This window comes from Meles meles, chromosome 4, assembly GCF_922984935.1.
Source record: "Meles meles chromosome 4, mMelMel3.1 paternal haplotype, whole genome shotgun sequence".
Taxonomy (NCBI): domain Eukaryota; kingdom Metazoa; phylum Chordata; class Mammalia; order Carnivora; family Mustelidae; genus Meles; species Meles meles.
The window spans coordinates 26,119,939-26,132,073 of NC_060069.1; the positions used below are offsets into that span (position 1 = coordinate 26,119,939).

At 34.1% G+C, this 12,135-nt stretch overlaps 1 protein-coding gene across 1 annotated transcript in view; it reads left to right on the plus strand.

Annotated features, from left to right (window-relative positions):
• The window catches only part of STT3B (STT3 oligosaccharyltransferase complex catalytic subunit B), a 105,495-nt gene that overhangs the window by 63,696 nt on the left and 29,664 nt on the right, over positions 1-12,135 (plus strand). Inside the window, exons 4-5 of the mRNA XM_046002601.1 lie at positions 7,069-7,134; positions 8,877-8,976. Coding sequence (XP_045858557.1) covers positions 7,069-7,134; positions 8,877-8,976 — 166 coding nt within the window. The remainder of the gene's footprint in view (positions 1-7,068; positions 7,135-8,876; positions 8,977-12,135) is intronic.

Here is a 12,135-nt window from a genome sequence, read left to right on the forward strand (position 1 = left end):
AGCTTTTATACACAAATAATTTTTGTTTGGACATTTAGGGTCCTTTGTATTTCCATACGAATTTTGCATCGGGTTCTCCATTACAATATTCTTTTTAAGTGGCATAATTTTGTTTTATTAATTCAACAGATACTTTTGTAGAACACAGCGTGGAACCGGTGCTGTTTTATATGTTGATTATACAGAGTTAAATGATGTTGATGAACTGGTGGGGCAATTATGAGTATCCTATTGCTTTTAAGAATGATAGTGTGAGGGATACCTGGGTGGCTCAGTGGGTTAAGCTGCTGCCTTCGGCTCAGGTCATGATTCCCGGGTCCTGGGAGCCTGCTTCTCTCTCCATCTCTGCCTGCTTGTGTGCTCTCTCTCTCTTTCTCTCTGACAAATAAATAAATAAATAAAATCTTAAAAAAAAAGAATGATAGTGTGACAGAATGATAAAGCATACTCACTAAGGACTAAATTATTTTGTAAGGTTTTCCTTTGTTCTATTTTTTCAAGCAACATATTTAAAATGGGTTTAAAGTAGAAGCAGCTCCAATATTTGAAATGCGTTGGTTTGGAATTCTTAACATAAGAACTCATTTTCTGACTTGGGGCAAGTTGTTTGACACTTTACTCTCACTCACTTTTCTTATAAGTGAAATATAAAAAACGTTTTAGTTACAGAGTTTATTAATTACATTTATGTCAAATTCAATCTTTACCAATTGAAAGTAAAAATAATAATAGCTCTGACTACTGTAAGAAGTTTTTTGGTAGCCAAATGACATGAAGTTGAAAACATCTTATGTCTGATCTCTAAAATGTAAATTAAGTTGTCTACTGATTCCTCATTTGTTATGTTTCTTTTTAAACTGCTTAATGTCTCTTACAAGTTATGTCTTCAGAATTTTTTAAATGAAGTACTCTGTTTTCAAAGCACCATTTCCAAACATTTTTTAATATGCTTTTAGATTTGTGTCGTATAGTTTCTAAACTTTTTTTTTTTTTTTTTGGTCAGGATCAAGTACTTAAGAGTAGAGTCTTTGGAGCCAAACTGCCATGGTCTGGTTTCCTCTTTCCCGGATTTCAGTTCTTATCACTAGGAGTTATTTAAACCACCCCCATGTCTATTAAACTAGCTATAAAATGGAAGTAATAATAGTACCTACGTTAATATGGTTTAAATGAGTTAATGTGTAAAGCATTATAGGAACACGGAAATTGATGAGTACCTGTTTGTTTTTACCTCTGTGTTAGTACTCACCAACAACAGAGCTGATGCAGATGAAATAGTACTGGGAGCAGTACATACTGTTGCCTCCTATAGAGTTTTATTTTTTATGGTTTTATCCTCTGCCTTTGTAATCAGTCCTCTCCTTAAACCATATTTCTTGCAACCGCAGATCTGATTTCTATCTACATATTTTTGGGAGTTTGTTTTCCATAATGCCAAGTTGTAGAAACATGCAGTAAAGGGTGACTCTTTATGTATGGCTTACTTCACTTAGCATAAGACTTTTGAGAGTCATCCATGTTTGTATGTTTTAGTAGTTTGTTGCTTTTTATTGCTTAGTAGTATGGGTGTACTATATGGATATACTGTTGCTTATTTTTCCCAATTTTTGGCATTTATGATGAAGTAGTTAAAAGTATTTGCATATAGTTCTGCATATGAGCATATATTAGTATTCCTTTTGGACTGATGCCTAGGTGTGTGGGGGGTTGCTGGTTTGTAATATAAGTACATGTTTAATTTTATAAACAGCTGCCAAAGCAGCTTTCCAGAGTGGCCGTGTTATTTTTCATTCCTTCCAGCAAAGTATGAGGCATTGTATTTACACTGCTTTTACCAGCACGTGATATGTTCAGATTTTTAAATTTCAGCCATTCTAGTAGGTATGTAGTGGTATCTCATGGTTTTAATTTGCTTTTCTCCAGTGAGTAACATTGAGCATCTTTTCATGTGCTTATTTCGCATTCTGATTTTTCTTTGAAATGTCTCTTCAGACCTTTGCCTATGTTTTGCTTGGGTTGTTTTCTTATTATTGAGTTGTAAGAGTTCTTTATATATTTTGGAAACAAGTTTTCTTTCTTTTTTTTTGTTTTTATTTTATTTTATTTTATTTATTTGACAGAGATCACATGTAGGTAGAGCGGCAGGCAGAGAGAGAGGGAAGCAGGCTCCCTGCTGAGCAGAGAGCCCGATGAGATGCGGGTCTCCATCCTAGGACCCTGAGATCATGACCTGAGCTGAAGGCAGAGGCTTTAATCCACTGAGCCACCCAGGTGGCCCTGGAAACAAGTTTTCTTTCTATCAGATGTATGTTTTGTAAACATTTGTTCCCAGTCTGTAGCTTGTACTTTTATTTTTTTAACACTATCTTTCTAAGAACAGAAATTTTCTTGCGTCATTATACTGGTTGGAACCTCCAACAGTGTTCAGTAGAAGCAGTGAGAATTTTTTTATCCTTTTCTTCCTGATTTTAAAAGGAAAGCATTCAAACTTTCACCATTAAGTATGATGTTAGTTGTTTTTTATAGATGTCCTTTACCATAGCTTAAGGAAGTTTTTGTATATTTTCAATTTGAGAATATTTATCACGAATGTTAGATTTTGTTAGAATTTTAGATTTTTATAACGAATGTTAGATTTTGTCAGTAGCTTTTTTATGTCTATTGAGATGATCATATGGTTTTGTCCCTAATTATATTAATTCGATGTTTCTCTTCTTTAATACTGTTGACATTTGGGGACAGGCAGTTATTTCTTATGTTGCAGAGTGTTTAGTGTATCCCTTACATCCACATACTAGATGCTAGGAGTACTTTCTCCCTGGTCCACAGTTAGGAATTAGGAACCACTGCGTTTTTTGTTTTTTGTTTTTTGTTTTTCCAGATATTAAAACAACCTTGAATTCATGGGATCAATTCCACTTGTTCATGATATATAATCCTTTTTTTTTTTAATTGCTAGTTTCGTGTTGTTCATATTTTGTTAAGATTTTTTTTTCATCTATTTCCATGAGGGGTTATTAACATATAGTTTTCTTGTGATGTCTTTGTCTGGCTTTGGTTTTTTGTTTTTTTAAGATCTTATTTATTTACTTGAGAGAAAGCTTGTGCAAGAGCACAAGCATGGGGAGGGGCAGAAGGCGAGGGAGAAATGGAGTTCAGTCGTGGGGGCTTGATTCCAGGACCCTGGGATCATGACCTGAGACCAAGGCAGATGCTTAACTGACTGAGCTATCGAGGTGCCCCTGTCTGACTTTGATCTCAGAGTTATACTGGGCTCTTAAAATAGATAGGGAAGTGTTTCCTTCTTCTCTGTTTTCTGAAAGTATCTTTATAGGATTGGTATTGTGTCTTCCATAACTGTTGATAATTTTCACCAGTGAAACCATCTAAACCTGGGAAGATTTTTAATTACTAATTCATTTTTTATTTATATAATTCAGTTCTGATTTTGTTTCTTTATGAATAATTTGGTAAAATATTTCTTTTTTGAAATTTTTCATTTCATGTACATGACCTGATTCGTTGGCATAAATTATTCATCATACTCCTTTATAATTCTTTGAATTTCTGTACAGTCGATAGTGATGTTACCTCTCTTATTCCTACTATTGGTCATTTGTATCTTTTTTCTTGGTCACTCTAGTTAAAAGTTTATTCATCTTCTGGTTTTGTTTATTTTTCTCTGTATTTGCTTTCTATTTCATTGAATTCTTGACTTTTATTATTCTATTTTGTATTTGGTTTGCTCCTTTATAGCTTCTTGATGTTGAAGTCAAGTTAATTTAGCTATTTGTTTTTCTAATATGAAATTTAAATTATGCTTTTCATCATTGCTTTAGCTATACTCCATATATTTCAGTATGTTGTGTTCTCATTGTCATGTAGTTAAATGTCTTTCTAATTCTTGATTTCTTCTTTGACCCATGGGTTCTTTAGAAGCATGTTGTTTAGTTTCCTAATATTTGGGAATTTCCCAGGCATTTTTTCATCCTGATTTCTAGTTCCATTGTTGAAGAATTCTAATTCAGGAGTTTTAATATTAACATGTCAAAGACTGAGTTAAAAAAAAAAACCCTATCCAAAGGTACCATCTCTTGGCCTTCCTCTTCCCCACTGATGGGTTGTAGTGCTTGCAAGGTAGAAAACTAGGAGTTCTCAACTTCTTTTTTTCTACTACTCTCTAATTCTAGTAGTTCCTCAAAACATGTTCCTTTGGCCTTTGAACATAGCTTCTCCTTTATATCTACATTCCTACTACTGTAAATTTGGACCTCAACACTCAGTCATATACCATCCTCCTGTCTTGTATTTCTGTTACCAATAGGATCTATAAGGCATCAGGATTTATAAGGACCTTATGCCACTCAATGTCTATACTTACCATGTGGTCTCAGTCATATTGTGCTTCGACTTTAGTTCTTGCTTTTGTGTCTTACCTCTCCACTTGGGTCATGACTTGAGTTATAATTTGTGTGTCTAGCATAGCCTTGCAGAGTTTTGTGTGTATTAGTAAATACAGCAGAATATGTTTGATTCCTTTTCTCATTCTCTCTTAGCCTACACAGTTGGTTTTAGGGTTTGAGGTAATTTTAGGATATGGGCTATACTTAGTATATTTTGGTAATAGATTGTAGCAGGACTGGGCCCAGTCAGTCACTGTAGATTACGTAAGGAGAGTTTTAGGAAAAGAAATATTAACTATGATAGAAGAGTAATACAGAAGGAAATGCTGTATGATGTGCTAGGGCTGAGGGAAGGTAGTCAAGGAAGGACGAACGTAGGATTCAGGTTTCATTAGAGAGAGTACAGTTCTGCCCACCAGGCCCAGAGAAGTTTGATGGTTAGCCCAGCCTAGAGCTGCTTTGAAGCTGCATGACAGGTGATTGGCTACCCTCTGGAGTGAGGCATTCAGGAGTGGGGAGTTGGTAACCTGTAGCATCATGTGCAGTGCAACTTTGGGTACCAGCAGGGGCAAGAAGCTTTTAGACTGTGTTGTATAGGGCTTTTGGTTACCATGTCAAGAGGACTGCAGAAAAGTTATTACTAGACCAAGGCTGCAGAGTTATAGGAGGATTGTGTTCTGCTACATGGCCAGGGTCAGCACTACAAGATGTTCTCACACCCATACCACCAATACCAGCCTACACCTGAAATGATTGGAGAGCCTCTGCTACAGAGTTCCTTCAGCACCCTCTACCAAGAAACCTTAACATCATACTCACTTTAAAGGAGAAATACATAGAAAGTATTCTGTTGTTTATCATAGAATATATATTGAAGCGTGCATTTGGAGCTAAGACGCAATAAAATAACTGACACACAAATATAAAGCACTGAATGGTCATTTGCAAGTTTTCCCTGCCAACATTTGTCTTCTCTACCTTCAGTTCCCTGGATAGCCTTTTTTTCTCAGTCGCTAGGTAGAATCATTTTTTTTTCTTCTTTATTGATCTACCTGCCATAGCCTTCTTGCCCCCTTTCTTGGGATTCCATTTTGTTTCTGGAGCATCTCATCCTTTGAGAACACTATTTCTTCTAGTCTCCCCACTTAGAATAAGGCTTTTCTGGGACACCTAGGTGGCTCAGGTCATGATTCCAGGGTCCTGGGATCATCAAGCCCTGCATCCTCAGGCTCCTTTCTCCCTCTGCCTACCACCCCCCGCTATGTTCGTTTTCGCTCTCCCTCAAATAAATAAAATCTTTAAAAAAATAAAAGAATTAGGCCTTTCTGAACATTCTTTTCATTCCCATTTCCCCGGTAGTTGTTTTCCTTTCTAAAAATAATCTTTGGTCTCTCTAATTTGTCTCTTGGTCTCTGATTTTGGCATTAGCACTTGATTCCATCTCACTTTTCCACTCTCTAAAGATTGGCTATTATAGGAATAATTTCTAATCATCCCTGGAAATTTTTTTCACTTTTAAAATGTCAGTATTTTAATATGCTACCTTCCCTATTCACATTTTAGCATAGATCAAACTAGTTTCAGTGGGGGAAAGGGGATGTGTTTTGTCACACATATACTACGATGTTGAATTCAAAGCAATCTTTCATTACTCTAACAGAAGTCAGCCTGATAATATTATCTTTAAAGCACTGTAAACTAGGAATGTTTTCTCTTTCCTTCCTCTCCCCCTCCTTTCATTCCAGTCAGGTGTTTGTTTGCTTTACAGTTCCCCCAAAGATTACATGTCACCTGTAGTTTGTTTTAATGTACTAGCAGAGACTCCTTTTAAACGTAAATTCCTTGAAATCAGGTATATATATATTTTTTAAATAAAGATGACATTTTTGCTCTTGGCATAAGTAAGTATTTAGAACTTGTGCTTTTGAAACTTAAAATTCAGTTTTCTAAACCAAACCATTATTTCCAGAGGAGCATGTAAACTTATCTGGGAATTATTTCTTTGGTTAGTTTTTTTTAGACAGTAGAGATTTGTCATTTTTTTGAACCTTTCATTGATTGCAGGTTCTCTTTCTGATTCAGTCATTGAGAATTTTACTGGCATATCTTAGAAATTATTGTAGGACTATCAGTTTCTTGAGGATATAGGTTATTATTTATTGCTTATTGTTCTTGGTTACGGTGTATAAAAATTCCTGATGATAGGTTTTCAAAAATGGATGCTCATAATTAGAATTGTATGTAAGATATATATATTCAAATGATGAAAAATTACAGATTAAGGTGTTATGCCTAAGAAAACCAATCACATATAAAAATGTAGATTTGCTGAATAAATTTATTTAGTTAAAATCTCAATTTGTTGATATTAATCATTTTAAAATAGAAAGTAAAGCAAATAGAAAAATACGATTTTTTTTCTTTTAAGATGATTCTTTTTCCTGAAAACTGCATAAGAACAACAGAAAAATCAGGGCTATTTATAAAATGTCTGACTATTGCCCAGTGTTCTAAATACATATATTAAGTGGATCTGAATATCTGAATAACCATTGTACTCTCTTTAAATATATAACTTTAGCTTTTTGTAGTACAAGTGTACTAAATATTTAACTTTGTTTATTTAGCAGGAACATTTATAAACATTTGCCTGTTTGTGTTTTAGGTAAAATCTGTAAAAACTGGGTCAGTTTTTTGGACAATGTGCTGCTGCTTATCGTATTTCTATATGGTAAGAATTCATATTTGAAACTATAGGAAGTCTAGCAAGTATTTGGCAATTAGACCAATTCCTCCTCGTCATCATTTTCTTCTCATCTAGACTAGTTCTCCACTTCCTTTCTCCTGAAATCTTTAGGATGTTTAATGCATTCCTATTTATTACTGCCATCCTCTTCCCTACCTCCATCCTTGGAGTGTGTATGGACTTTGTTTTAGTGGGAGAGCTAATATTCAACCCCTCAAATATAATATTTGCAGCAAGTAAAACAAAAATTTTCCTTTTCAGATGTTTAACTTTTTCTAAATAATGGTCCTATCCTCTAGGAACTGCCTATATACTTTTTACAATTGATTACTTAAGATTAGGAATCAAAATTACCTCTTCATTCTCCTGCCTTTTCTCCCCAAAGCACAGCCTATATAGTAGTCTTATGCTGAAAATTAGTGATAATTTTAGGTAAGCTTTTTTCCCCTTTTTTTAAACAAATATCATGGAATATATGCATCCAAATTATCCATGCCCCTTTTAAAATGGTTAAAGCCTAAGACATATTCTGTGCTATTGTACCCATCCTCTTTGAAGCCTACATTTAAATTTTGAAGGTAATTTGAAGTCCTTCAGTTAGGACCTGTGCTCAATCAGAGTAACATTGTTTTTGGTGTGAAATAGCATGGGACTGAAGCACTGAACTGGTATTCCTATATGCATTGTACACTGAAGGTGGGTAGTTCATTACAAGTGGTCCTGAAACGTTTTAGACAAGGGTAGCATTGTTACAATATATATGTTAACATCTGTTCTCCTCATGTGACTTAGTAAAATGGTTCCTCTAAGCTTTTAATTATTAGAGCACACCTAAAATTTTTATCTTGACAAGAGCTTATTGCCTATCGAATGTACTCAGAAAAGTAATACTATTGGTTGAGAATAAACCTTACCTTTAGAATCTTTATTAATTTAGACCAGAATAGGCATGGCTGGCTGACTCAGTTGGTAGAGCATGTGACTCTTGATCTCAAGTGTCGTGGAGTTCAAGCCCCACTTTCCGCATATAGCTTACTTAAAAAAAAGTAAAGAATCACATAAAAAAAAAAATGAGACCAGAACATACTCAGTTATTCTGATTAAATAGGATATTCTGATTTTATGATATATGTTAAATATTAAAATGGAGTCTTGATTTGTAATCCATTAGTAGGAAGTAATTTCTACTTGAGGTAGCACTTTTATTTTGAGTATCTCAAAACATATCCAGATTATCTAAGTGTTCCTTGTAATTCACTTGTTGGCTGGTGCTAACATTGATTGTTCTTATTCTCAGTCAAGCTTCTTGCAATGTAATTATCAAAAATGGGGGAAGTAAGATCCTTTTTTTTTTCTTTTAAAAATTTATGTTCTACGTCCCAAGAATCCTTACCCTCATGAAAAAGACTTTTTACTACTGATTGACAAATTATAATGTTCTTAGTGTTCTTACTTAATTTGACCATTTCTCCAGTGAGCATAGAATACCATGTTGGCTTTATGGGATTGTGATTTTCATAATCAATAAAAATAAGTAGAAATAGGTTTTTTTGTAAGTTATATAAATCAATTTTAAGCATATCTCAAAATTGTTAAGAATCGTATTTATGTCTGTTCATTATATGTTTAGATTATCATGACAAATAAAACTTATCTATTGTAAAAAAAAAAACTTATCTGTTTTTTAAAGCAAACATCTATTTAACTTTGCATTTCTTAACTCCTAGGTCTCTGCTTGGGGTGGCTATGTGTTTATTATCAACCTTATTCCACTGCATGTATTTGTGTTGTTACTGATGCAGAGATATAGCAAGAGAGTATACATAGGTAAGTGATTTGACTTTTGAAATTTTGGCTTCTAAGAGATGTTTCATATACATTCTTTTCATTGAACAGCCATTTCTGTTTGGCCATATTACCCATAAGAAGGTAAAAATAATTTCATTTTTCCTTTGCTTTTTTTGTATTGATAAGGTGGGTCGGCATTTTTACCCAGGTGCATTGCTACCAACTTTTCCTTGAGTCTTTCTTTTGTTTTTGTAGAAATTAGTCTACACATACTAAATTTAATATTTGTCAGCGCAGCCTTTTTTTGGGGGGTGGGAATGGGCATTCTATAATGAAATCATTCACATACACATATTATTCAAATTTGGCTTAGTCACTATGAGATTAAACATCCTCAAAATAAATAGTTTTATAAATTTTTGAAAGCCCTTGTATAATATATGGCAGTATTAGTCCATTTGGGATGCTAAAACAAAATACTACAGGCTAGGTAACATATAAACAACAGAAATTTCTCACAGTTCTGGAGACTGGAAAGTCCCAAGATTAAGGTACCAGAATGGTCACATTCTAGTGAGGGCTTCTTTCCTGGTTCATACCTGGTACCTTTTTGCTTTGTCCTTACATGGTAGAGCCCACAAGTACCTTTATTACCTCCCAAAAGCTACCTCGTAATACCATCATCTTGGGCATTAGTTTTAAACTTAATAATTTGGTGGAGGGACACACTGATTCAGACAGTAGCGTAGACCAAACCTTTTTTCTATGAACTTTATTTTCTCTCTGGGGTTTAAAACATGTCTTCTGAATAAGATGCTTAATAGATGTTGTCTCATATCTTAGAGCTCATTTTCTATGACAGACAGAACTTTTATATATAGAATTAATCAGAAAAGTTGTGGTCTGAACCCAATGTCCTAGTAAAATAATACCGTTCCATTATGGTAATGCTGTTGGTAAGCAGTAACACAAAGATATAAACTTGTTTACTTAATTAAAGAAAAAAATAGTAGTTTGGCATGATTAAAAACTTAATCATAGAGTTACCATATAAAAGTTTTAAACAGGAGGGGCACCTGGGTAGCTCAGTGGGTTAAGCCTCTGCCTTTGGCTCAGGTCATGATCTCAGGGTCCTGGGATCAAGCCCCACATTGGACTCTTTGCTCAGCAGGGAACCTGCTTCCCCCTCTCTCTCTGCCTACCTCTCTGCCTACTTGTGATCTCTCTGTCTGTCAAATAAATAAATAAAATCTTTAAAAAAAAAAAAAAAGTTTTAAACAGGAGCATTGTCCCAATTTCCCTTGAGTGTTATCTCTAAGAACTAACTAAGGGTGAGAATTAAGAAACAATCTTGTGTTTGATGGATAGGATTTCTTGGGTAACTTTACAAAAGTACACAATTAATACTGCTTTAGTTGGCTCTTGAAAATATTTCTTCTTTTCAGGGGGATGAAAAATACAGTAGTTTGGGGATACTATATATATGTATGAAGTTAGATTAATGAATGCCTCAGATAACTTGATGATATTCAAACTCTGTACCTCACCTTCCTTGTCCCTTAATCGCTTATTCCATTCATATAACTAAGAGTATATTAGGTGAGTTTTATGCTCTTTCATAGTTTATTTCTAAATGGATGGAAAGTGATGGTATAGAACAATCAATTCTTCTTTATCCTGATTGTATCAAGATTTAAGTTCAATTTAACCTAATGATCCTGAAAAATATGAAAGCATCATAAAGTATATATACAAGTTGTCCTCGCATTTTACCACATAACATTCTTTGTATTCTCTCTCCTTGTGAGCAGAAACATTTGGATAAAGAAATAATGATTGACAAATGGTAAACTCATAACCATACATTTGATTAGGTTCTCAGTATCAAATTAAATGAAGTAAAAAATAAATCATTTGAAATAATTATGAAAAATGGTTTTCCCTTTTGTAAATTTTTTCCATATGTCTTTAGAATACGTTGGTAAGCCAGGGAAAACTCAAGTTTGTTCACATGTGGAAAGGGAGCACATGGAAGATAATATGGTTGTATAGGGCAGGTGTGGCACAGGAATGGAGTGAACTGGTTAGGTAAAGGAAAAGAAAAGCACCTACTACTTGAAATTTGGGTGGAGAAGAATTGTTCTATAAAGTTACATTTATTTGTTAAGAAATATTTTGGACTTGGTATATGTAGCTATATTGGAATGTGAATTATACAAAATGATGTTACGAGTAGGATTCTGATGTTTTAACAAGAAAAAAGAACACCCACATCTTATTTTGCATTTATAGAAAGACTGGTTTGCGGGTATCACATAAGGCTAATGAGATGTAAAATTATTTAAACTTTGTAAAAATTTATTACACTTTTTAATCAAAGAAATTACTAAAGATATGGAGGCATATTTAGGGGTGTTCACTATGATGGAAGTTAGTGAAAATACTTTAAATGCCCACTAGAGGAATTTTAATTTCCCTAGTGGACGTTTAAATTACACTTAAATTATAGTGTTGCCATATATGAAATATTATGATACCATTAAAATTGGTATTTGATGATATAGGAAAATGTTAATAAAAAGCAGGCAGACAGCAAGGACTACTACTGATATTTTTTTCTTCATACTTTTCTCTGCTTTCCAGATTTTCTCTAATGAACCTGTACTAAAGTCATAATAAATGAGACTTGCTCTTTCATTTATAGAAATGTGAATTTTAGGGGCACCTGGGTGGCTCAGTGGGTTAAGCCTCTGCCTTCAGCTCAGGTCATGATCCCAGGGTCCTGGGATCGAGCCCCGCATCGGGCTCTGAGCTAGGCGGGGAGCCTGCTTCCTACTCTCTCTCTCTCTCTCTCTCTCTCTCTCTCTGCCTGCCTCTCTGCCTGCTTTTGATCTCCGTCTGTCAAATAAATTAAAAAAAAAAAAAGTGAATTTTATCTCTGATAGTTTATAAGGGTCTTATTAAATTAGACAAATAATTTAAGGAGAAGGAAGAAATTAATTTCTTAGTATTGATAAATGATCTTTAAATGTCATTGAGGAGTTTGTTTATTGTCTGTTTTAGTGAAGTCATTTGAGTAAGGAGAGTAACAATCACATTTTTTGTAACAGAATTAACTTTTTATATCCACAGTGTATTTTTATGGTAATATTTACTGGTGGAATCATCATATAACGAGTTAAGTATTATAGACATACT